The sequence below is a fragment of the Meleagris gallopavo genome, chromosome Z, assembly GCF_000146605.3.
Source record: "Meleagris gallopavo isolate NT-WF06-2002-E0010 breed Aviagen turkey brand Nicholas breeding stock chromosome Z, Turkey_5.1, whole genome shotgun sequence".
NCBI classification, from domain to species: Eukaryota; Metazoa; Chordata; class Aves; order Galliformes; family Phasianidae; genus Meleagris; species Meleagris gallopavo.
The window spans coordinates 30,665,595-30,693,212 of NC_015041.2; the positions used below are offsets into that span (position 1 = coordinate 30,665,595).

Sequence of the window (27,618 nt, forward strand, 5' to 3'; positions counted from 1 at the left end):
TCCTTGGCTTTTAAACTTTTATTTATACAACTGATTCAGAAAAAGCCAGTGTGTGCATATTAGTTTATTTTTAAATCTTTCCAAATACAAAATCATTTACTGGTTTTAAAGAAGGTTGCGAAAAAATCAAGATGTTGTTTGTAGCTGCTTCAGAGAAACCCTGCTCTTTGAATCCATTCCCCAGTAAACTTTTTCCACTCTCTCTTTCAGTGGCAACCTTGTAGACATTCTTCTTCAGAAACAGGGACATAAAATTTGTGACCATCAGCATTGGTTCCCTCAAAGATATATCCAGGTGGATTTTTGTAAGAGGCTAAACATTTAACAACACCCTTTGGTGTGTAGCTGGTAGCATAGATGGTTTTTGCATCTAGTGGAATGTGAGGCCTAGGGCCTGGCCAGGGAGGTTTATAGCTTTTTGTAAGCATGAGCGGTTGAGGCAGATAATGGGTCCGAAAGGTAGTCAAGCAGTCCATTGGTTTGGCTGGGAAAGTCAGCTCAGGAGCATGAGTGATAGGCTTTACTCTCTTGCACATCCAGGGTTTATAGTCTTCTTTCATTGTCGAAGAGCTGTTAAATGGTTCTGTACTTATATTATGCTGGGCCAATGGTAGACACACCTTGGCTGGCTTGCCATTTAGATGCTTGTAGTGTAACTGAGTAGTGGTATGAAGGTCCATTTTCTCCACAGGAGGAACATATTCAACAGGTTCTTTGGTAAATATAGGAGGCTGTGGCCAGGGTTTGTATTTTTCCTGAAACTCAGTTGAAGAGAAAAATGGATCATGGAATAACTTTGGCTGGAATGGTTTTGCCAATTTGGCTGGTGTACCAGCCAGCCCCTTGTAAGAAATTTTGTTAGTAGTGAGGCCACTAAATGGGACCTCACTGGGCTTGTATTTCTCATATTGATGGACGTAACGTTTCTCCAGAGGACGTAGCACGTAATTCACTCTATAATCTGTCATATTCTCAAAGGGAGCCTTGCTCTTCTGAATCAAATTCAGAGGTTTGAAGCTTTGAGTTGCAACAGGTCCCCTGAAGAAATACTCATCTTGAACAACAGTTCTGTGGTCAAATTTTGCTTCTGATGGGTGATACCCATGATCTGGTCTGATCAGCTCTGTCTTTGGTTCATCCCACAGCATATAGTCATCTGAAACATAGGGGGAATCTAAACATTCATCTGAAGTTCTTTGACAAGTTTAGGCATTTAGAACATTATAGGTTTTTTATTACATTTTCTACTGTAATAAACATTTCTTGGAGTCATAAAAGTTGACAAATCATATCAGAAACCCATTGAAACAGCCACTTTAGAAAATTCCTGTAAATGCTTAGTATCTACAAAGAAAAGACATCAAGTGTCATGAAAATAATTCTGTACTCAGTACTTGCCTACAGAGATGGTGAAATGCAAAATGAGAAAATTTAAATAATGTTCTAAGTCTTGCAGAGATGTTTTCTTTGGGTAATTGAATGCTGTCCTCACGCTCAGTCAACCGGAAATCATTAATATGGAAGTACCATGGCAAGAACTCCAGACTCCTTCTGCATTTATACTGTGGCTAGTTTGGAGAATAGGCAGAGTATGCCTTCGTCTCCAGGAGGCCATACAGATGTCTCCTTAGTATTACAGTAGGACAAGGAAAACCAAATGTCTAAAGACCAAGTTGCAGGGCTGCCTTTCCTCTTTACACCTTCTCTTAGGATGATCTGCTTTCCTAACTGCACAGATGTGATTGTTCTGCTGCTAGCTGAATTTAGAGTTTTGCAGTGCATCCTTATGTCAGCAAGCTTTTGTGCTCTGTAGCATTTATTCTGCTTTTGGCTTTCCTCTCTGTCATCAGCACAAGCAGGAACCAAGATGGAGCTGATATAACCCCCCAGTTCTTTGTTAATAGCAAAGCTACTAGAATTTGCAGAACAAGACTGCCCTGACCTGAAGGATTCTATCATATCACTGAGATGGCTCCTACTCCTAATCCTGCTATTTAAATTCATGACCAAGAGAATTTCTAGGAGGCATTTTAAGGATATTCATATATTCCTTCCTCAGCAGTACAACAGGCAAAATGAGGCAGTGTAAAGATTTACACTCATTCACATTAGAAATGTATTGCAAAGCTGCCTAGCTCTCAGAATAGTGCTGCAGCCACAAGACCATCCTTTTGCCTTCCTAAGAATCTTGTGCAACTTCCCCTAGAGATCATTATGGTTACTGGTAGGAAGTTGAAATGAAATAGTTCTGGAGCAAACCCAAGCCTTTTTTTTCATTTTTCCCAACCTCAAACCACATTGAGAGTCATGAGGCAAATAAGCTTCCAGCTGACTGCAGAGGAAGGAAGTCTGGATTTCAAAGTACTAGAGAGTAAATGATGCAATGAGGTATCAGGATATTTGAACTCTCCAACCCAAATAGAGTTATTCCTTCTGAATAGCAGTGGCCACAGTACTGCACAAACACAATTACACAAAGGATGTGTTCATTACAATGTGAAGTTGACCAAAAAAGTCCTTTCTTTGCCCCAATTAGGTGTCTATTTAAAGTCTTTCTAGTTTAAATCAAGCTGCTCTGCCTTGGAACAAGAGAGGAAAGAGTGGCCAGAGGAGCTGTGCTCCTCCCAGCAAGAACAGTGGGGCACACACAGGTCCTTGCAAGACGGTGGAAGGGAAGATGAGGCCTGTCAGCCTGGGGAGCTTTCTGCATTCTGTGTCCAAAATCCTTCTCCTACTGAAGCCAATGAAAAGTCTCCCAGACTCTGTGGGACAGCATTTTATGCCAAACCGGGAGAAAGACTGTCCTTATGTGAACAGCTAATTAGTACAGGCAGCTGAGAACCTGGGCCTGTACAACAGCACAGATACTCATGTGCTGCTGCCAGTGGCACCACAGCCAAGGCCTTACGCTCTACAAGTTCCAGCACCATCAAAGCATCCCAAGTGCTCATGCTTCTACCAGGGGAATAAGAGAGGTCCAGGCACCATCCGCTGGTGGGATCCACACCTTGTGCCTCTGCTGAGAGTTCATCATTATTCTAGAGAGATGTTTCAGTATGGTGAACCAAGAGTGTACACAGACATGAGACATTATAGGGGATCTGTTATCTAGTGTCAAAAAATGAGAGCTAATGAGACTGGACCTGTCTCTGAGCAAGGGCTCGTTCAGAGATCTAGCAGTTCAGATGACAACCATCAAAAACGATCTATATTCCCCCATCCTTGGTGGAAAATACTCAGTGCATTTTGGAGATAACCACAGCTTTTACAAAATATTCAAAATATAACAAGTGAGTCTGTGTTCAATTTTAAAAATGTAAAAGCCCTACACATTTGGAGACCTCATAGGCATTATGAATTCATTTTATTTAGTGTAAGACAATAGTGCTACTACTCTTTCAAAATATGTTACAGTTTTATTGTAAGTCTAATTCTTATCCCATAGATATTAATAGTTTCCCATGTAGCACAATCTTGAAAACATTATGGGATACAGAAATGAGCAGAGGATATGAACCATATGTTGTTGGAAGGTTTCACACTACTTACTGCAAGGAAGACAGTGCTGAAATTAGATTACACACCTCCAAATGGATGGAAAAAGCTACACCTGTGTCTGTGAAGATGAGGATTTCAAAACCTCAAGATGCAAAGTTATCTGACATGAATTGTCAGATTGATGTAATAGCATCATCTTAAACCCACGGTTTCATTTGGGACATGGTGTGTGTAGTGGAAAGGAGAACAATAATATAGCTGGAAAGCAGCATGTTTATATGTTTTATACGCTGCTTGAATTTTTGAATTATGATAATTAATGCAATAGCATGCTACAAAATTTCATACTTTGAGTGGCAATACCTAATACCTAATACCTTGTAACATTCAGAGAACACAATGAGAACTTACGCTTTTATGAACCTGGGCCTTTAAAAGTGAACTAATTCAGTATGAAACTTGATCTTTCAGGTGGTTTGCATGAAAATTTCCATTTGTAGATTTGAAAAATACTGCAAATTATAACCAAATGTGGCTATGTTACATTTTATTAGAGCTCTGGAGTAGCAGTTGAGGTATTGACCTAAACATTGATAAAACACAAAGATACACATATGATCCAAATACAGAGAACTTAAGGGCATTTAAATACAGAAGGAAAGATTCTCTTTTTGTGCAAAGCAGCCTTTCTTTGTTGGCTTCGCTGAGGCTATTCCAATGGACACCATCTGGTGACATAGCCTATACATAACAAAATGTTCAAACTTGTGTAAATGTGGGTATTTTACACCTGTGGGTCATAGTCTTCATAAGGAAATTCATTCTAAATAGACAGTATTTCCTGTATACTTAATGTAAAAATTCCAGTTCCTGAAATTGTAAACATGCAGCTGTACCTAAGTCTGGCTTTCAGTCATTGCAGATGGGTAATCATAACACTGCATGATTGCATTCATATACCTTCTATTTCTTTACTTCCTTTATCATTGAGTTATAAGAAATATTTGTTACTCTATATTGGGATAAATATCAATGCCAGCCACCAGCTTTTATATCCATACTGCACAAGAAAAATAAAACATTAAAAAATATTTTAAGAAATACAATAACGCTATCTGCTTAGCAGCATTGGTAGCTGGGAGTTGTGCAAAAGGGGGCTCTTTTTGACCAAAACTAGCACTGTTTCTGTGAGTATATAGCTGAAATCTTTCTTCCAGTGCATGCAAATGAGAAGTAATGCTGATGGAGAGGAAGGAGCAAAGCCCCGTAAGGCCAAACCATCTACAGCTAGCTACTGCTACTGAGAAATAAGGGCACAGTTAGGTGCACAGTTCACTGTTTTACCAGGAGAACTTGAGTGCTTTGGACATCTGCATGGAGTCTGGATGTCTGTACCTCCCATACATGTCTCTAACATATTAACTCTGCAGCACACAAAAAATTGATGCCACGCTTCATGACCTGCTCAAACCCACTGAATTCTGCACATCTAAAGTGTCTAATCCACTGATAAAACAAATTATGTTCAATATATCCTAATTGACTGACTGACCCACATTCTGGAGTTCAGAGGGCCTGTTTCTACTCGGATGCCTTCAGGCCTTCCAGACATGGAAAGGAGGTGAACTCACAGATACCCAATGTTGTCACTAACGTGAGGCTGACAGCCCCACCTTGTATCTCTGTGTGAAATTTTTGTGCGTCTGCAGCAGATCCAATCTGTTGGTGCACCTGCACAGAATTGCACACGGTTTCAACCTGCCTTCTTCAAAAATGAAACTGCTTGTGAAGTCCTGAAAGAAGTTGCAAGAATACATACCCTTATAAGTGGATTTTGTGTTCATCTTGGCACTGGAAATTTCTCTTGTCTCACAGGGGAGGCAAGGAGGTACTTGACAGATAGGGTAGAAGTTATAGTCTTGTTTATAAACAGTGGTCAAATCCATTCTCTCATCACTCTTGACATGCTTTTCAGGTTCTTTAAGTTTCTGTGGCAACACTTCATGAGCTACATAATCTCTCCTGTGAATAATAACATCATTAAGTCTTTTGTTTTAAGGACAGAATTATGCTCTTCTCCTGGACACATATAGAAATTAATACTTCCCCTTGTCTCCACAGACTAATAACGTCTGGATAGCATACAAGCTGTAAAGAAAAAATGCAAGCTCTTCAATTTTGGAAATCTGGACTGTGAAAAGGGAACTTAAGCAGCTCTGGACAATCCAAAGCAGGCCAGATTTGTCAGATTCCCTCTTCTCTCCACCCAGTGAGGTTAACAATCTCATACAAATCTCTCTCTGTTCTACAGTGGAGTAATAGAAGTAGACATAAGCTCTTTTTGACCAAAACTATGGGTCATGGGGTTATGGGGGACCATATCAAAGGCCTTGCTTAAATCCAGGTAAATGACATTGGTCACCTTTCCCTTGTCCACCAATGCCATCACTTCATCACAGAAGGCCACCAGATTGGTTAAGCACGACCTTCCCCTGGTGAAACTGAGCTGGCAGTCTTGGGTCACACACTCATTCCTTATGTGATCAAGCTTGTCATCCAGGAGGATCTGTTCCATGATCTTCCCAGGCACAGAGGTGAGGCACACTGGCCTGTAGTTCCCTGGGTCCTCCTTGCTCCCTTTCTTGTAAATGGGACCCTTCCTCCAGTCATCCTCCACTCCACAGAGCCAACCTTGAAGAACATACCATAGCCCCTTTCCAATCATCAGGCTTTACCATATTCATGTCCTGTTGAAAACTACTCATTCAGGGTACACATACAAAGTCTCATACATAATACAGAACAAAAGAATAATGCTCCTCTAGTATGATCCATGGTTTCCAAGGCAATATTCCTGTTTGTTTTCCAGAAGTTTACCCAAAATACAATGTGGACAAACTCCAAGATCATGACTCTGACACTGTGCTCCATGTATACTCCAGTCAGATCACATCTCAATCTTGGGGAAGTGCAAGAAAAATGACTGCTTGCCTCCACTACCACAGCTAATTACAGGTGTTTGTACAGTACCAGCATGTAAATCTTCACTTTTTCCTGCAGACAATCATTTTTGTTTTCTCAATTACCCATCTCTCACACATATATTCTCCAATGCACAATCCTTACTCTTATTCACCACTTCTCATACTTTGTCACTGAAGTGCCTTCCATGGATGTCTTTGCCGTCTCATATTCTGCTTTTGGCTTGAAAGAGTCTCTGGGAAGAGTGCTGGGATAAAGTGGGTATTTCTCCATGTACTCTGACAGTGCGCATGCCTTCTCACTCTTGTCAAAGGGCTTGGTGAGCAGATGTGGACAACGGTGACATCTGCAAGGGAAAAAGTAGAACAGAATTTATTGTCTCACTTTTTTTTTATATGACAACTGATTTAATAGGCCTTGTGTAAATCAGCTGGAGGTTGCAAATACAAAATAGTGGTGAGTAGTACAATGACTGCTACAGACTTGATTATTCAAATTGGAAAAGCACAGCCTGCAAAAATAATAGTTTGTTTCTGCTTTCTCCTGTAACCTGCAGCCACAAAAGACAGTGAAGCCAACAAAAACAACCTAAGAAAAACAAGTTCACCTAGATGAAGGAAAAAAGCAAATTAATCTGAGATAAGCAAAGTACCTCCTTTTGCTCTGGACTGGAAATTATATTTAACATTTATTTTGTTCCATTTCTTATTAGTTTATTGTTCTACTTTGCACTCATATTGAGCTCAATTGAGTAGACAAGTGAGAAAAAAGGGTTACATGTTGGGAATATCTATTCACTCACATTTGGGCAGTACTGCTCTGACAGGCACAAGTGCAGGAAAATAGACACATGCCTTATAATGATCTGAATATGCTCCGACTATAACTAGTTATATTTGTCCCAGGATCAGCCAAAGTATCATAAAGGTATCTCCTGTGGAATTCTCTACAAAGTTTGTACTTTGATATGATGTACTTATCAGTCTTCTGAACACCTATGGAATTGCTCTAAAGATTAAAATAATGATATGAACAATTTCATCATCTTTTGCTTTTTACTGTTCTCTCAGTACTTTAGAGAATCTTTCCTTTTTTCAAAAAAGCCTGTAGTGAGCTAGAGCCAAAGTGGTTCCATCAGCTTCAGTAGATCAACATTGTAATGCACCAGGACAGTCCTTGCTCCTGGTGAAAGGTCAATTCTAACAGAAGAAGCTGTGGTGCAGCACATTTAACACCCTAAGGTGTTAGGGCAGGAGGACAAGGCTTCCATATGAATAACAGAGTCAACAGAAGGGTGAAGAGAAGAATCTAATCATTTGCCCTCATGAAATCATTTGCAGCTACAATGCTTCTTTCTGTTCTTGTGACCCCTCAGAAAAGCACTTGGTGACAAAAACTTTCTCAACATAATCTGTACTGTCTCTTTTGGCCATATTTTTGGTTTTTCAGAACTCCTAGGAATTATTCCTCAGCCTCCAAGGGAAAATGATCTGCCTGCACTTTCTGCTTCAGGTCTGCTGGCTTCACACAATTCCCATAAGTGCATTTTCCTACACCTACTCTCTTAAAGTCTGTGACACAATATACTAGGTCTTAAGCTTGACTTTGCAGAGTACCCTTATGTCTGCTTTTTATGACAGAATTCACTTGAGCATGGTGGGAGAAATAGCCATATCACCTCTTTCACCACATTCCAAGCGCTGTATATGCAGATACTGGCCAGTGGTAGCATTTTGCAAATTAAGACTTAATGACACTTCATTAATATCATCAGGTAGTATCCCATTATGGCTCACCCGCATGCACAGGGCTTGGAAGGGCTCTTGCAGCACCAGGTTTCCAAGTATTTCGGAGCAGAGGTTTTGTGCAGCTCCCTGCCTATGGTAAGCAGGCTGTGCTGTAAGCACTGATCCTGTGTCCTGAGGGACTGAGCCTGCCCACTGTTGGTACTGGCAAGACAAAGGGTCCTGCAGATCAGCATGGTGAGGGTGGGTAACTCAGGTGCCCCTCCAGAAAACCTCACAGCAGTAGAAAGGGAACAGGTTTGCTGAACTAACATTTATCCATTTGCAAACACAACTGGCAATGCAAATGCTGGGGTTCTCCTGAAAAGCCCTGGATGGAACAAATGCCAGGATCTCCAGCAGACAGCAGACATCACAGCTGCCAAGCAGTTTGCCTTCAGTGGGGACCAGAATAACCTTGCAATACAAATGGCTTTACACCTCAATTGTCCATTCACTTTTTAGGTACATTTCTGCTTTCCCTGCTGAACTTCAAGCATGAAACAGCACCAGAATGAGATGTTTCAGAGTTACTTACTAGGAAAAGCAATTTTCCCAGAAATGAATCCCTCATAACACAGCAGAAAAGCAAATCTGAATCTGCCATTATTTTGTATTAAATTGTGACACATGCCCACAGATATTAGAGTAATACTAACAGAGTACAAGTAGAATATGATCATCTTTGATAACTCACTACCAGTATATGATATACATAACGAAAGCTTCAGTTATACATTCAGAAAGATATTCTTGGAAATATTTTACCAGAGATTGATGTAAATAGACTTTTAAGAACAAGGAGTGGAAGAATGCTAAACCTTGGAGTTTGCTAAACTTTTCTAATCCTGCTGGCATAATAAGTATGTATTAAAGAACTACACAATTCTCCAGTACTGAAGCCACTGTTATGTGGCTGAATAAATGGGAGGCTGCCTTAGAGTTGCTGGTGTTTTGCATTTGTCAAATTTCACCCTGTCTTCTAAACGCCATTGAGACTGATATTTTAATACTGTTAGTCTTGACTATTAAGATTTTTTTTCTTCTTTGGCTGATTCATCTCCGAAGAATCCTGTTGAAATCATTCTTTATTATGGTCTACCACATTAATCTGCACAATATTTGTAATCAAACATGATAAGGAAAGGCATAGCTTTTGTAGCTGACTAAGAGTTATGGAAGAAATCTGGTAGTTACATGTGAGACCTCAATCATGTGAAAGAGCGTGGCTTGAGGAATTGTGTTTTTTTTTCCCAAGTCAATAATCAGTATACCCACTTCCCTGTATCTCAGAGAGCTCCATTGCTGCAATACATTTTTAGGTACAGTTTTCCTAAGCAAAAACTAACATCAACGTAAGTTCTGTGTTCTCAAGAAAAAATAGCAAACCAAGACTTGAAAGTACATTAATGTAATGATCACTTATGACCTGCGGTAAGCATGTTGGTCTCCTACCAATTCTGCAGATCTATCTCAGATTTATGGAGATTTCAAAGGCACTTAACAAAATATATGCAAGCCTGGAGGAAGGATTAAATAAAGACCAAAAAGACAGAAACTGCATTTTAAAAAACTTAATAAGGAGAAATAAATCAAACATAATTGGTTACATCACACACTGAGCTGTTTGCTGTGCTGACTCAAAACGTCTGGAAGGCACAACATTCAGAACTAAGAAGTTATTTCCACAGGAGATAGTGTAACTTGTTGCCACAGGCTAGCACATGTTTCTGTCCCACAGACAGGATATTTGTAGCTTTCTGGAGTAGCTGTTTACTCCACATTTAAGGATGTAAGATTTGGCGGACAGCAGATCATATGTTGATCAGCAATTCATATTTCTCTACTGATTCTTTCAGTGCATAAAAACAGCATTCACTCTTGGCTCACAAAACAGAAATCTTCAGCCCATCCTGCTTGTTTCCATCTCATAAAATGCAGCCAAACAGTTAACACCAATCTCTGTGTCGCATCTGCACAGCTCAGAGTTCCTCTGATAGTCAAAGCAAGATGGAAATCAGATAAAAATACATTTTGAAGCCTTCAAGAGCTATAAACGTAACTCCCAAATAGGAAAATGAACTTGTACTCCTATGTCTTCAAAGGAGTTGGGTTCATTTAATCAGAAGCTGAGATTCAATACATTAAGAATTTACCAGCTCATGTTAAAATCTTGTTTGTGTTAAGAATGGTTAATAGTTAACCTGAAGCCCAGGACCAGAGCCAAAGTATTTGATTTCAGTTTCTGCATTCACCAGGTCTCCCCGGTCAGCACAGTTCTTTCTCATCTGTAGATGAAATACAGCATTCTGCAGAGATGGAGGAAGAAAACTGTGGAATACATGAATTTCTCAAGATTAACTTCTTAGAAATATCTGATTTTTAAATGTCTGTGGTTACCATGGAAGACTGAAAGTACAGGTTGGATGGTGATTTCTATTATTAACATCATAATTTTATCAGTTTTGGAAAATACTACTACTGCCACAGACGTCGTGAATGCCATTTTCTACTTAAGAGAAAAACATAGGACTCATAAATGCCTGAACTGTTGTTTAGGAGAATATGATTTTCCTTTACAATCAAATCTGGTGATCAGACCAGCATGTAAGTTACATATTATAGCACTCCATTGATCACATAATCTGCTTCTTGCACCTTCTCTGACTTCCACAAGTGATCAGATCAAATCAGTATCATACAAATCTTCTGTTTGTAGGGAACTGTAATATCATCCAAAGAAAAACAGGAATATCAAAATGCACCAAAGAAATGGGATATGTTCTGTAGCAAGAACTGATTGCCAACAGCAAAGAAAATCACTGAACACGAGTCTTTATTTGTGCAGATCTCTTCCGAGCAATGGAAATGAAATCAGAGGCCTGGCTATATGACTGCATTACAGATGGATGGATAGTAAATAGCTGTCTATGAAGGGGAGTATCCATTTGCAAAGTATGAAAGCATATCGCATTTAAGTATTGGATGCGGTAATAGTGTCAGAAAAAAATGAAATCATCTTGTGGCCAAGGTATATGGAATGCACAAGGTTGTGCTTTTAGACAACGAGCTGTTCCAAAACAAAAAGTAAATGATAATAAATACTAGAGATCAGGGGAGAAAAGCTTTACAAACCTTGAGATCATAACAAAACCAAAACTTCAACCTGAGACCTGTAGGAGGTTAACTGAATTCCCACACAGCTCATAAGCTTTTTCCTTTGTGTCATATTAGAATGTCGAACTCTGGATCCCAGACTTCACTTGTTTTCCTGCATATACATTCACCCATCCTATGTTAATCTGTTAGAATAGATGGATCAGTGATAACCTACAAATGAATATAAGTGGAGGAAGAGAGGTTTGACACATTTGCATGTACATTAGCCTTTGATGTGAGTTCAGGTAAAAACTTTAAAATAACAGACACACCCACATGTAGATGTTCGGTGCTTAACAGCAGGAAAAGAATGAAAGATGAGAACTCAGGGCCCACCAACTTCACCCACAGCAGAATGCCACCACAGGAACCTATGATGTCAGTAAGCAGGCCAATATGGTTGAAGAGGTCAAAACTTTGTTTTTTGCTATTACATGTTGTTGGTCGTGTCCCTTTCAAAAGCCACATGCACTAATTGTGGTCTTCCTTTTTAACCATAGAATCATGGAATCACTCAGGTTGGAAAAGACCTTAAAGATCATCAAGTCCAACCACAGCCTAACCATACTACCCTAACTAACAACCCTTCACTAAATCATGTCCCTGAGCATGACATCCAAATGGATTTTAAACACATCCAGGGACGGTGACTCAACCACCTCTCTGGGGAGCCTATTCTAGTGCTTAATAACCCTTTCTGTAAAGAAGTTTTTCCTGATATTCAACCTAAACTAGCCTGGCACAACTTGAGGCCATTTCCCCTCATCCTGTCACCTGTCACCGGTTAGGAGAGAGCAATCCCACTCTTGCTGTAAGCACCTTTCAGATATAGGAAGAGAGCAATAAGGTCTCCCCTCAGCCTCCTTTTCCCCAGACTAAACATTCCCAGTTCCTTCAGTCCCTCCTTATAGGGCATATTCTCCAAGGCCTTCACAGGCCTTCTTGCCCTTCTCTGGACAAACTCCAGCACCTCCATGTCCTTTCTGTACTGAGGTGCCCACAACTGAACACAGTACTAGAGGTGAGGCCTCACCAATGCCGAGTACAGGGGCAGGATGACTTCCCTAGTCCTGCTCACCACACCATTCCTGATACAAGCCAGGATGCCATTGGCCTTCTTGGCCACCTGGGCACACTGCTGGCTCATATTCAGACAACTTTCCATCAGTACACCAGTCCAAGTAAACCTCTGTACTGAACTCACTATAATCCTCGTAGTGACTCCTGCCTTTATTCACACTGTTATCTTACTTTCTGCATCTGAAACCAAGAAGCAAGCTTTGATATAATCTTCCTGACAATCTCATCTCAGATATCCTTGATGAGCAAATGCTTTACTGTTTCTTTAACAGTAATCAATATGATTTTAGTAATAATGAATACAATTTAGAGGGCTTTGTTGACTTACTTGTAGTTTAGTATTTGAACATTCGTAGGAGATAATTTGTTAAATATATTTCTATCTCTTTCATACATGTGTTCTTTGGAGTAACATGAGAAAATGTTAAGCATATTGTCATATTTAGAATAGAAAGGAAGTTGTAAAGATCCTGTCACTATCTGTATGAATACTTCTTTGTTTTTTTGTTTGTTTGTTTTTGTTTTTTTTGGTTTTTGGGGTTTTTTTGCTCAAAGCTTGCTTTCTGAGGTATTTCTTGTGATGAGACTCTAGGAGATGAGAGATGGGGATTGCTGTGTGGCAATTATACATGCTGTGTAAACAATTTTACATTTGAAAGCATTTCTTTAGAGCTGTTTGCTTTTGGAAGAAATTGCTCAGGACTATTTACTGGTGGAAGATCTAGACTGTGACCAAATAACTCCAGTTTGCTATGGGAGACTGAAGAATACCATTGTATCCTGTGAAGTCAAGTTACAAGCTGGTGCCTCCCTGCTCCCTTTTATCTGCTGGCAAGGTCTAGAAGATAGGAACAAAGGAGTTTCTGCTGAAATCCCAGAGCCAGAAGCTGCCACTCCAAAGAGAGCTGACTCGACCACTTTGGACTTATAAATAAGTTGGCATTACCATTGAGAAGTTGCCACCATCACCGTGGTCACCATCGTTCTCAATGGAACAACAATGGCCAATGACTATCCACTATTGAGGACTGAACTACGAACCACACTGGAACCATGGTAGTGACTATCTCCCTCTTGCTGCCTACAAAGACTCATTGCTTCTTTTTTCCTATCTTTTCTGTTGCTCTCCTTCCCTTCCCAATTACCCTAATTCATAATAATGTCCATCCTCCCCTTCCCTATCTCCCTGATTAAGATCTGTAATAAACTTGTCGGACCAACATTTGAACCATCGTTCTTAATCTCACCCCAGGTATATGGATATCAAAGAACTTCCTCTCCCTCCTATAAGTTGGAGTGAGACACTATCTCAAACAAAACCTGTGCAAATGCAGGCAATATTGTAGACTGCATAATTATTGTTTTGTCAGAATTCATTCATCCTCTCTACTTGGAGGAAAGAACAGAGAAACTGATGCCAAAATTCAGTTATAAGAGTTCCTGAAGCTGTCATTGTGAGAGCGCATACTAAACATTTGTGGCTGCATTACTTTTGGCAGCTGACCCAAGGCATTAGCAAAAGAAAGATCCAATCAGACATATAATTATTATAAATTATTCATGGAAACAGTATTCTTTAAAACTGGAATACTCTCTTGATAGTAAACAGGTTGATACCTATGTGCAGGGATGCTATATTTGGGTGGTAATGGGTTTAGCTCTCATAGAATGAATACAGTGATCTCAGTGTTCTTCAACTGGGAACTAAGTTTCTTACCCCTCTCAACCAAGACAGCAGATATAGTGTAATTAGATCTGCCATAAAATACTAAAATGCTATCCTTACTTCATGCCTGAAAGCTCTTAGATTTCAGGACATTAACACAATCACTGCATATCCCACTTTACGCAAACTCATTATGACAGGTTTCTACAGCATGATCTACTGAAGTCCTTCCCTGTGCTTGCACACCCACTGCACCTAATCAGTAGTGATGGAGCACATACCTCATTCACATCTTACATTGTAGAGTATACTACCACACATCAAGTAGGCACACACTTTATTTGTCTGAGATGAGACAGAGAACAAGAAAGGTATTTCATATAAACTAAAAAATAAGTGATTTACATATTGGCCCTCACAGAATTAATCTGTAGCCACAAAGATGAACTACGTTGAGTAGACAATGTTAATGCTCTACATGAAGCAAGCTGCTTGGATGTTTAAAATCAATACTGTTACCACAGATAGTTGCCAAGAAGTTTGTGTGGGTGTTCAGGATGCAGACCTGCTGAGTGAACTCTAACTAGGATGGCAGAGACAGAGACAAAGGAAGGACAACTTACCCACTCAGTACCAAGCTGCACAACTGCATTTCAGGGCTATTATGGACCATAAAACAGTACCTTTAAAAGTGTGATAGGCAAGTATCAAATGAAGGCAGTGATTCCCTTCTAGATTAAGTTAAGAGCCAATTATACAGATGTAATATTTTATGTTGTCTGCTTGTGTGTTCACACTACAGAGGAACAAAATTCATGGATATAACTATTCTAGCAGTTTGGACTTCATGATTTCTGAAGGCTGCCTCAAAAGTAATGCTTCCTATTTTACCACAGTGGCTCATGATGTCAGAGGCAGACACTGGAGGTATGGCTGCAGTATTTCCACCAATATTCCATTACATTTTGTTGCTATGTGACAGATGACAGAAGAGGGGTGGTAGGACAAAATGGTGTCTGACGTGGAAGTACATACGAAGCAAAAAGATGTGGGTCACATCCACTGGTGCAGATTTTTACGCGCACAGCATGCAGGCTCTTGTTCATCTTGTTCATCCTAAACCCAGTAACTCCTTTCCAATTTGGTAAACTAACCATAATTCATGACTGCAGTAGAAATAAACATTGATGTGGCAAACAGAGGGGGAAAAACAAGAGAGGAGATCACAGAGAAACAGATACTACACATGAATCTATGAATTAAGATTAGTAACAGAAATGAATTAGCCTATCGTGGGGGTTGGAGCTTAATGACCTTTAAGGTCCCCTCCAACCAAGCCATTCTGTGATTACATGACATTATTATATCTCTGCTCATAGCTTCTTTGTCAGTAAATCCCAGTTCACCTCTCAGCCCCACCCCAAAATGAGTTACCACTGTCTTATTTTTACAAGCGGAGGCAGAAAAAGACCAAGTTACACTGCAAAAGCTGCCAAGGACAACTGTATCCAAACCAATGCCTGCTGAATTCTGGTCCCATCATTCTGTTCCATGCCTTTCATGTTGCTTTTCTTTCCCAAACACTACACCAGAAGAATGCCACAACACTAACTTTCTGGCAGTAACAAAATACAATCAGAGTGACCATAAAGGAGCCAATTTCAGTTATTCTTTGTTCAGTCAGCCATGGACACTCAGATGTGAAGGTCAGCAAGCTGTGTTGTCATAGCCTCTGCAGCCACTCTGCCTAAGAAGTGCTGCACTCTCCTGCAAGCTAGAAGGAGTCAGAATCCAGTCACAAAGGTGGTGTGACCATTGCTAAGTGGGATGGATACACAGCTCTAAACCAGAACATTTCTAACTACATTTAATGGTAGGGATCTCCCTATGCAAAGCTTTAGAAATTCTACTTTTTGAAAAATTCCACTGGTTCATTTCTCTTTTATAAAAAGGAGAATTAACTTCCTTTGATCTTGAGAAAATATAGTAATTTTAATGAAGAGGCATCTGGAGAGGTCTTTAAAAACTGTTGTAGACTCAGAGGAACTGAAGTGACATGTAACTCCCTTTTACATTATTGAAATAAGGAGCTATTCATTTGCAGTTAGCAGTTTAGTGGATTTAAACTGGTGTACAACAAGAGGACTTACTTAAGAAAAAAAAAATAACTTCCTGTGTTCTTTTAACAGGTCCTGAGCTTAGTGCCACAGTAAAAATGAATGCTTCTGCAAAGCATATTCTAAAAGCATGATTTCACCAACAGATCCAGCACTCAGGAAGCATAAAGAGTGCTGATAAAACCAGATCTCCAACATCTGTTTGCTCTGATCCATGTCATTAGACTAGTTCAGTTGGAAGCAACTTACACAGGTCATCTAGCCCAACTGCCTAGGCTCTTCAGAGAGAGAGACTGAAGTTAAAAAAATTAAGGCATTATTTATATGCCACTTGCACGCTGATGCATGGGGCATCAACTACCTCTCCAGTAAGTCTGTTCCAGTGTTTGACCACTCCTATGTTTACAAAAAAAAAAAAAAAAAATTTCAAATGTCCAGTCTACACCTTCCCTGTGGCAACACTTTGCCAATCCTGTGCATCCTGTCATTCGCAACCAGGAGCCAAGCCCAGCATTTCTCTCAGCTTTCCCTCCTCAGGGGGCTGCAGAGAGGTGTGAAGTTACTTCTCAGCCTCCTCTTCTCCAGACTAAGCAACTCTAGTGCACTCAGCTCCCCTCTCTGGACAAGCTTTCCTGCCCTGGTGCCTTCCTCTGGATGCTTTCAAGGACACTGACATCCTTTTTATATCGTGGAGCACAGAATTACAAGTTCTATTCAAGGTGAGGCTGCACCAACTCTAGATGGAGCAGGAGAGTCCTCTATTTTGTCTGGCTGTGCTGTACCTAATGTACCCCAAAACTCGACTTGCCCTTGTGGCTGCCAGGACACGCTGCTGGCTCTTGCTGAGCCTGATGTCACTGACACCCAGATCCTTCTCTGCTGAGCTGCTCTCCAGCCACTTATCTTCCAGTCTTTGCCTGTGTCTGGCACTGCTCCACCCCAGGTGCAGAACCTGATATTTTCCTTTGTTGAACTTCATGCTATTTTTTATTGCTCAGTGTTGCAATCTATCAAGACCCCTCTCCAAGGCCTTGTCACACCAGGGAGTTTTCTAATTTCTAAATGCAAGCCAAGAATGAAAGGGGTAATGAGAGGAGGAGAAGATTTACAACTCACTCACTCCTGCATTAAATTTGTTTCTCACTCTGAGAAGGCAGTTTTACATCATCTCTATTCTTGCATTAAATTTACAATCCGAAATAAGGAAAAGCCTGGTTGGTAATGCAGCAATACAGTCTAGCAAAATAAATTGTAGAGAAAGAAGAAACAGAAGCACAGGCAAATTTTGGCTGTTGAAAGAAACAGTCACCTGCCTTGCAGCACAGAAGATCTTAAGCTATAAAATATTTTGATGGAGGAAAAAAAAAAAAAAAATCAAATAGAGTAAACTAAGCCTAGGAAATCTTAAGGCTTCTCTCTGAATGAAAAAATTCCAGCCATAAGGAAGCTGTTGGAAATCCTGGAATTCTTAACATGTTTCCATTTCTGGAACTAAAAGCCATTTTTTTTGCTGTTGGTGGGTGAAGAGTTTCCATAATTTCAAAGAATCAGCCATTTTGGGGAGAGAATAATTTCCTAGTCAATTCTTCCCTTTAATAACATGGCTTTTGCATTCTGATCTGTTTGATTACACCATCAGAATTTCACTGGTTCCAAGTTAAAACTGAGTCCATAATTATTGAGGGCCTTTCTTGGTTAATTTTTTTTATCCTAAGAAAAGAGACAAACAAGAAAATATCATGTACATGCTGCAGAGGTTTTTTTGTTTGTTTGTTTGTTTGTTTTTTACTTCAACTCAGAAAAAGCCTACATTTCAGGCGGAAACTCCAAGCAGTCTCACTTTCTGCCAACAGATACAAGCACTTGACATCAAAGCGGACCTATTCATAGTGGGTTCATCACAGGGTCCTCTAAGCAATAGCTGAACAATGATACCTACCATCTCTTGTGTATTTATTTACATTTGTTACAAGTACAGGAATGGTAAGTGAAAAAATTAGCAATAATGGACCTCATGTAGGAAAATTTGATTTGGTTTTTGCCATGATGATAACATTGGATAACTATATTATTATTGCATATGGCTATCCATGCTCTAGTCCTGAAAGTATAGATAACAGTTGATAGTTTCTTTATCATGAACGGATATGGACTAACAAAGTTAGATCCCAGACAGAGAACTATAACCAGACAGTTCTTGGAGAGTTACAAGTTTTCCTTGTATCTATACCATCAGTAGTACTGTATTCCAACAACTTCTACCAGGCTGCAGCACAACAGAGTATTCAGTCATGAGGCAGTTGTTTGAACATTTAAACAAAGAGCAGTAAGAATTATGGGAAGATTGGAATTTGCATGAAATACTTACTACTATACCTTAAATTTTATTGAAGGAGTGTGTGGGAACTGTTGAATCACGGCCTGAATCTCTGATTGATCTCCTGAGGCAGGCAATGGGTCAGGTGAAGGCAATTCAGCTGTGTGAGTGGAAGTGGTGGAGCCTGGTTTCACATCTCCTAGACCCCATTTAAGGGCTGACTGCCACTAAGGAAGGCTATGTCTCTGGAGATTGCTCCTTTTGGAGTCTTCTTCTGTAAGCCCAGGACACGGGTAAGCTTTTCCATTCATTTCCGATTACCCTTTCCAATGTGACAATCTTTCCAGCTACGTGCTCTCTAAAGACCAGCCTAACTTCTCTGTATACTTGTCAATTATATATCTATATACTCATTGATGATACAAGGAGCATTTACATAGTCAAAAGATTATGGCTTTGCCTTTGTCTAGCTCTATCAGGGCATGGTATGAGGGCTAATTTTTGCTAATCTATGTGCTAAAATTTATCATCTTGATTTCCTAAAAACTTTAGAGAAACCTAAGATATTTTCAGATCAAATCTAAGATGCTCGTAATAATGGTAAACTTGCACAGAGTGAATTCCACATCCTTCTCAATGGCCTTTTGTAAGAATTTGAGTAGTAGAATCTCTTCATCAGAAAAACATTTCTTGGATTGTAAATAGGATTTGTACAACTAGACAAAAGTCACCTCTGACAAGGTTTAGGCTGGTTTAAAAATTTTATTATAACCAAATCAAGTAAGAGTCACTGTTATGCTTCAGTAGGGGAAAAATACATTCTTTTAACTAAAGCTGTACGGTATTTTCTGGGTTCCCCTACCTGAAAACTGCAACTTGTGTATTTCATTGAAGATTTTAGCTTTTAAAACCTTTTCTTTATGAAAACACATACATATCTAACACAGAAGCCAAAGTATTCCAGGCGTTCCAAAAACATGGCAAGAAGTGCAGTGCCCAGCACCGCATTTGGTTTTGGCCAGAATAGAGAGCAAACATCATCCCACAGAGCAAATTAAAAACATGAGTGCAGGGGCATTACATATGCCTTCCAGGCCATCCTCCCATTCCCTAGGACAGATAGCCACCCTTGGGAGCTCAGATAGAGAGCCAAAATGAGGAAGGATGGGGACTGCCAGTGCTAGATCATGTCATATCACTTTCCCTTTGGATAAAGGCTTCTGCAGCACCATGGGTCTCTCTGGACTTCTCTCTGAAAATGCTCTCTGAGTGATGGACCTAGATTTTACGATACTGAGGACTCTAAGAACCTCTTAATCTGTGTTTGAACAGGACGTCATGGGTCTGACCAGGTTTTGTGTGGTATCAACAGTGCATGGATACAGACTGCAGCTTCCTGACTGGCTGTACCAAGGAAAAGGAAAAGCAAAAAGAGACTACCACAAGTCTATTAGAACAACATACCCTCACCTTACTCAGATAAGGAAATTAAATTAGCAGCAAACAAAGACTCAGTGGTGATTCAAAGATGCATAGGAGATGCAGGAAGGGAAAATGACCTCTTGTTCTTCTTCTTTTGCCTCACCAAATCACTCTGTATGTCAAAGAAAGAATCAGCACTGGAAATACTGCACCTTCCCAGCTCAAAGACCTAGTCAAGCTGCAAAACACTTCAAATCCTGACTGCAAGTTTGCACTGCTTCCTTGTGGTTGTGTGAAATAAGCCTTGGTCCTCTTCATAACAGGACAGATCGGTCCTATACAGCAGTGCTTGCCCCACCGATATGGGCCTGGACCAGAAAAGGTAGAGGCTAAAGGCTCTGAGGGGGAAGATAAACATTTTCCCTTCATTCTTCATGTTCAACTCTGTGCAAGATCTGTAGGACAATCCTGTTGTCTCTCTTTCCAGAATAGTCATTAGGGCAAATGTCTAAAAGTAAAAGTTTTCCTCTCACCTGTTGAAAGAGATGGAGTGCAGTGTTGGCAGCTGTAAATGCAGAATGAGTTCTATTTGAGTTTGAGGTAAAATAATGGTTAACAGGTTGTCCACATCAAATCCAAGTAACTTTTCTCTTAAAAAATGAGTAGCTATTAGTAAAAATGGAAGTCTGAAAACCTTAGATCATCACAAGTCATTTTGTAGACAATAGGTTCACAGCTGTCACAAGGAAAATGAAGCTCACCCAGAAGCACTCTTTGTAACTATTTTGACTACATCTAATGGCACTATAGTTAACTAAACAGACTTGTAACACATTTGGTGTATGAGGTTAGTGACAAGAAGTAAGAGACCAGAAAGGGACAAGCTGGAATATTTGGCAAATATGCCTTGTTCACTGAAGTTGAAAACAAGGTTCTGCAGATTTCCCATCATAAAAGATTGTGCAACAGGCAAATAAGAGGAGGGAAAGAAGCTACATGCTGAAAGCAGATGCTCTCAGATGCACCAAGAGATGTGAGAAACATGCTGGGAGCAGAAACAGCAGAAGAGTTATTAGAATCCAGTGGACTTTTATGATGGAGTGACTATATTAGAGGACAAGAGAAAAAAGGAATTTATGTCACCTACCTCAACTTCTGTAAGGTTCTGACATCATCCCACAGAACATGCTTGTCTCTAAATTGAAGAGAGATGGGTTTGAAGGTTGGACTATTCAGTAGACTAGGAATAGGCTGGATGGCTGCATCACAAGATTCCTGGTAAATGGCTCAACTTCCAAGTGGAGATCAGTGATGAGCAATATCCCTTCAGGATCCACCAGTGCTGTTTAACATCTTTATCCACAATCTAGATAGTGGGGTCAAAGTGCATCCTCAGCAAATTTGAGGATAACTGCAGTTGAAAGAATAGAAGGAAGGGCTGCCATTCAAAGGGACCTGGACAGGCTTGAGAAGTGGACCCACATGAACTTCATGAAGTTCAACAAAGCCAAGGGCAAGGTGATGCACCTGGGTCAGGCTAATCCCAATCAGTATCAGTTGGGTGATTAATGGGTTGAAAACAGCACTGCAGAGAAGTTGAGGTTGTTCAGGCTGAGGAAGAGAAGGCCCTAGAGATACCTTTTTGCAGCCTCTCAACACTTCAAGGGGGCTTATAAGAAAACTAGAGAGAGATGTTTTACGAGGACATGTAGGGCAAGCAGTATTGGTTTTAAACTGAAAGAAAGGAGATATATGTTAAATATAAGAAAGAAGTTTTTTACTCAAAGGGTGATGAGACACTGAAAAAGGTTGCTGTGAAAAAGAGAAGCTGTGGATGTCCCACCCTTGGATGTGTTCAAGGCCAGGTTGGATGCTCTGTGATCTAGTGAGATGTCTGCCGACGGCAGCAGGATTGGATTACATGATTGTTAAAGGTCCTTTCCAACCCAAACTATTATATATCTATGAATATTTACTACAATAACAATTCATTTATTGCTACAAGGGGAAAAATAACAACAACAACAACAAAAGAAACCCACACCTTTGTTTTTCTGGCCACCACTGCTTATTTTCCACAAAATATCTGCCAGGACTACTGAACTCCGTCAATTGACTTCAGTCAATATTTAGTCTTCTCATTGAAAACAAAAATTCTTTCTCAACCATACAGTAGGAGAAGCAGAGAAAGAACTGGAACTGATGCCTTTTGCCACAGAAAATGTCACCCATATTTAATTGCAGTATATTGCCAAGGAAATTAATTCTAGGAAGAGAATGAAACATTTTCCTGAACTAAAAGGCAATATACAATATACAATAAATGCAAACTAATTTAAGCATCAACTCTACCTCCTTTGATTTTTCTTCCAAAATAAATGTTCTTGAAAGGCCATCAAGTGAAACCCTAACACTGAGGTTTAGGAGTAAAGGCCAACATTTGCAGAGGACTGGCAGACCAGGCGCAGCCAGACCTACAAAGCCACAAAACTGCTTGACATGCAGAACTTTGAAATGTTGGTTTTCATGCTATGGCCTATGGTAAACTATTTGGTTCCAAATATTTAGGAAAGTATCTCTGTATTTATCCAACAGTAAGCAGTCAAAATATTTGCGACTAATGTTAACCTGCTGCCATCTTCTGGTGAAAAATTCAGTATAATAACAAACAAGGGGCAAAAACAATCAGTTCTTGCAAGCTCCCATTATCTTGGGCTTTTATCTTATGGTACGCAGATGGGACATGACTCATGCAGTAGAATTACTTTGAGAGAAGCAAGCTGTTTAGAATCGTCTCTTGTGTATAAGGAGTGTATAATGTGAATAAGTATCCTTTTCACAAATCCCCTTTCACCGTGCCAGACCTAGAATAATCTGAACAGTCTGTCAGAGGAACAAAGTGTCTACAGCAGTAAATAGCAGCTATTATTCTACTTGTAAAAGCAGACCAATCCAGCAACAATAAGATATGCTTCAAAAGACACCTATTTACATTCTCTGTAAGTTGAAAAGACAAAAAACAAAAATCAGGAGAAGTAGAATTCAATACTAAACAGTCAAAACAAGGTTATGTTAACCAAGCCAAGAATATAAATGGGTGCACTCTACTCACTTCTCCAACCACTTAGTCTTGAATCTTGCCAGTTCCCTGCATTAAGTGTATGCAGCTCAGAAATGCTCCTGACAGTATGACACATCCTGAGATACAAGAAACCACTGTGTACTAACTCCAAGGGGAAGTCTAGGATTCACAGTCCCAAGTCGTTTCTTTCCATATACACAATAAGGAGCAGCAAGCGCCTCATCACACTATATCTAAACTGAGAGAGGGAAGATAGATGGGACAGCTATATTTAAGGGCACTAGTACATTAGTTTAGAGGCTTGGAGCATCCAGCAGAAAGATATCAACAATTTGCAGATCTTTAGACCATTTAAATCCAACCAATCTATCATAACTGAATCACAGAGATTGATTCACACATCAAACTATAACTTAGAAGCCACTATTTCAAATATTTAGAACAACATGGTTGCAGAAAATATTACTCATAAGACACTACTGCCACAGTTCAGCTGAGTGTCAAGTATTGCCAGGAATACAAAACTCAGATCTGAAAATTACACTGGCAAACTAAGTAACAAAAAGGCAAACACATAGTTTGCAGATGGCTACAAGTCTCACAAAAAAAAAAATACAGTACTCATATGCAGTAGAGTCATTTCTTTCCTTAAGGGAATACAGACTTCCTGGTGCACTCACAAACATGCTTTGCCATAACCTTTTCAGGCAAAGAATGGATTCTAGGAAGGAGATTGAAAATTGATTGAAGACCACAAGTTCCTAGATGACTTAAGAAAGCCAACATATGTACAGAATCTATCTTCAAAACCCTGCCAAGAGCAGTTTTCTGTGCTGTTGTAAACTGAACTTATTTTTAGTAAAAAGACTCAGTCTGTCTGATTGGAGGATTAAGAGGAGAACGACCAGCTTCTCTCATTAGAAGCTACAGTAGTTCAATGATCCATGAATTTAATTTTAAGCAACTTAATGATGCTAATTTTCTTTGATATTTGTTGATCTATCCTCAAAATTTCCTTCTTTAGAAGCTTAAGGCTTTAATACTTTATTCCATTTTCCAGAACACTATGCTTCTACATTGCCATGTTCAGAAACCATCAGAATGTCTAACCACAAAAACTCTTCTTGATCCATTTGCTTTACCATTCAGTAAATAGAAATTTTGAAATAACGGATTAATTTTGCTCTCGTATCTACCCACAAAAAGGAAGAAAATTTTGCCAAAATGATAAACTGTAAATTGTTGAAGTCAGATTTGCTAACAATTAGCTATCCCCACTATTTGAGAAACAATGCTTATAGACATACATTGAGTAAAACTGCTCTTGGTCTTTACTAAAAAAACCTTGGTCTTTTTAAAAGCTGTGGTCTTTACTGGTAAGACTAGCCTTCAGCAGTTCCTGCTGCAAGCACTGCAAGCAAGCAGTGAAAAATTCCTAAGATGCAAGGCAATTTTATTTTTGCTACTTTATATAGAATCACCAAGGTTGAAAAAGACATCCAAGATCATCCAGTCCAACTGTCTACCTATCACCAACATTTCCCACTAACTCATGTCCCTCAGTACAACATCTAATTGTTTCTTGAACACCTACAGGGATGGTGACTCCATCACCTTGCAGACAGCCCATTCCAGCATCTGAACACTCTTTCAGACAAGGATTATTTCCTAACATCCAGCCTGAATCTCCCCTGGTGCAACTTGAGCCATTCCCTTTAGTTGCTAGTTACCTGTGAGAAGAGGCCAACCACCACCTCATCACAGCCTCCCTTCAGGTTGTTCAAGAGAGAGAAAGGTCACCCTTCATCCTCTTCTTCTCCAGTCCGAACAATCACAGTTCCCTCATCTCTTCTCATGAGACTTGTGCTCCAGACCCCTCACCAGCTTCATGGCCCTTCTCTGGACACACTCCAAGGCCTCAATGTCTTTCTTGTACTGAGGGGCCCAAAGCTCAACACAGTACTCAAGGTACAGCCTCATCAGTGCTGAGTACTGAGATACTGGAAATTGTTTAATTTCTGTGATGATCTGATTCCATGCACCATATTCCTTGCCATTACTTCTTAATTCAGAACTGCCAATGTGGCAGCAACCCATATTCCAGTTGGATTTTTCATAAGACAGGCCACAGGCAAGATATTATCTACACCCTATTTAGCTGCTCTTGCAAAACATCTATCCTAGCAGTCTGTTTGGCTTCTGAAAGATTAAGTGCCTCAAAAACAAACGTATACATTATTTGGATAGAGTAAAGGATCCTTTTCAATCCAGATCCAAATGCTTTAAGTTTAGGTCCTTGATACCAAAACCCACTAACAGAACAATCAGATCTCTGTTGCCTTTCTTTAACACAGGTCTCAAAGTCAAACAAAACCACTTATCAAATAAAGGAATAATGCATTCAGAATGAAGAATGGAAGGAGCAGAAGCACTTGCATCTCACAAATAAGACAAATAAAAATACTTTAAAAATGCAGCTTGGTAACAAAAAAATATTTTTCTTCCTGGAGTACTTGTATTTATTATTCATTTGTTATTCATCATGTGTAATACATTCCAATCTGACATGAATTCCGTATCAGCATCTTATTCATTCCTTCTTTATAATTTTATGGCTTTAAAACAAACTAAGTTATGAGTCAATATTTTTCCCTGCTTCATCTTTTTTTTTTTTTAAACTTGCAAACATGGAAAAAATGGATCTTATATCAGAGGGCCAAAAGCTAATTATTGCATTCAAGAGTTTGCATACATTCAAAAGACACAAATACTAACAAATCTAGCTGTTTTCAGTAGTCTCATCTATTTGCAAAGTTCTCACCTTTTCCATAATTTGTGCATTTACAGAGGAAGGATCACTTTCACTGATTTAAAGCACTCGAAGTTAGTAATATGTATTTGAAAGATGTATCTGAAAGCAGATTTGTGGCCAAAAAGTTAAATGCTCTCCTCTTAGAGAGGCAATCCATGTAAAAAGAAAAATGGGAAATCTCCTTGCCATTTGTATATTTCTATGAAAAAGAAAAAAGAAAACCAAGAACTACATCATTCAGTACATCCCATATGGAAAAAAGTATTTATAATTTTCCATTTGTAACTTAAGAGCAGTGAATAACATCCGTAGCACTAACGAGTAGTGTATTTTGCTAGCAGGGAACTTCCGTTCCAAGTTCCTTCCCCCATACTCTTACATACCCACAGGAGCACAGCTGACAAACGCACGTCTTCAAGGATGGCACTGATTGCAAAGGCACAGGCGACACTGGACGCATATTTGGTAAGGAAAAGTTACGGATCAGGTCTTTCCCAGCAGATGCTCTAGAGCAGAAAACCTCTTCAGCAGCAATCTCTCGAAACAATTATGTAAAAAAAAAACTTTGAGAAGCAGATCATACTGTCAGAGCACATCTGAACTGATCAGCTCCTTCCCTGGCTTGCATGACCAAGCTCCTTCGCCAACATCCTGACCAGTGCTCTGTGGTTCCTGCTTTCAAGCATTTTCTGACCAGGGCACAAGTACTTGGGTCAGTTTCCTAGGAAGCCTTTGTGAAGTCACCACCACCAAGCTCTAGACTCGGGTCTGCAAGCAACACAGCTGCGCCTATTTCAGACAGCTGATAGCTGTAGTCTCGAGCTGCTCAATCACAACTAGATCAACATGGAAATGGACTGTCATAATGTTATTGTCAGTTACACTGCAGTGTCATAAATGTATACATTACACATAGTGTACAGATTTATATAAATCTACTAGGGAATATCTACAATCTGAAAATAATAGCATTAACTCTACCAGAAACCATAGTTTGAAACTTCAATTTGAAATTTTAGTACACAGCCTGAAGGAACTGTACTAAAAATTCCACTACAGTGGGAGAAATTTATGAAAGAAAAGGGTCTTTATCAACACTGAAAACTGATGGTAATGCTTGACAATATGCTTAAGAGGAGAGAATCTAGTATAGGCAGAGTACCAAAAAATTTACTATTTTAAAGGAGCAGGATAGAGACACCAAATATTTTGCGATTTTTCCTTTGAGACTTTATGTAATTTTAGAAAATGGAAAAACAACATCCTCAGCATCTGCTATTTTCAAAGCTGTGTTTACAAAGGAATATATAATTTTGTACATAAGTTTTGAGTTGTTCACAGAAAATTACTATGGATGACTTGAAACACAAGGGACCAAAGCAAGCAACTGACACTGACAAGAAGTTTGGTACACAGGGTTGACAAGAAATAGGAGTGCAACTTATCATCTGGACAGTGCTTGAAGAAAAGATGAAGCACACACATGCACCGTAATTTTAATATTATCATTGTTCGTATGTTTTACAAGTTTTATAATAACGATGGTGGTTCCTTTGTGCTCAGCTTCTCATTCAACTCCTCTTTATCTGGAGGAAAAAAAAAAATGTATGTATTGGTTAACATTGTGTAATGTTCAATTAACTAACAGAAATACTATCCCAAAAAGTACCTGCATGTATTAAAAAAGTAGTAAGATGTT

General features: G+C 39.5%; 2 protein-coding genes across 3 annotated transcripts in view; both read right to left on the minus strand.

Annotated features, from left to right (window-relative positions):
- On the minus strand, positions 1 to 26,395 carry SAXO1 (stabilizer of axonemal microtubules 1). Its single transcript, XM_019610486.2, has 4 exons — positions 26,303 to 26,395; positions 6,647 to 6,826; positions 5,318 to 5,520; positions 1 to 1,156 (listed from the first exon to the last, which is right to left on the minus strand). Exons 1-4 carry the CDS (start codon positions 26,377 to 26,379, stop codon positions 207 to 209), a joined length of 1,410 nt encoding a protein of 469 aa, XP_019466031.1. The 5' UTR covers positions 26,380 to 26,395; the 3' UTR covers positions 1 to 206.
- Positions 25,601 to 27,618, minus strand: part of HAUS6 (HAUS augmin like complex subunit 6) — a 19,387-nt gene continuing 17,369 nt past the window's right edge. For both annotated transcript variants that reach the window (XM_010725688.3, XM_031557310.1), the window contains one exon: positions 25,601 to 27,505. In XM_010725688.3, coding sequence (XP_010723990.1) covers positions 27,450 to 27,505 — 56 coding nt within the window. In that variant the 3' untranslated portion in view covers positions 25,601 to 27,449. The remainder of the gene's footprint in view (positions 27,506 to 27,618) is intronic.

Excerpts from the sequence above, each read along its gene's own strand:
- SAXO1 (XM_019610486.2), bottom strand. The coding sequence starts at position 26,379 with ATGCGTCCAGTGTCGCCTGTGCCTTTGCAATCAGTGCCATCCTTGAAG. Across the intron at positions 5,521-6,646 it reads GAAGGCACTTCAGTGACAAA|GAGAGATTATGTAGCTCATG; the intron begins GTATGAGAAGTG and ends TATTATTCACAG. Across the intron at positions 1,157-5,317 it reads CACAAAATCCACTTATAAGG|ATGACTATATGCTGTGGGAT; the intron begins GTATGTATTCTT and ends CCTATGTTTCAG.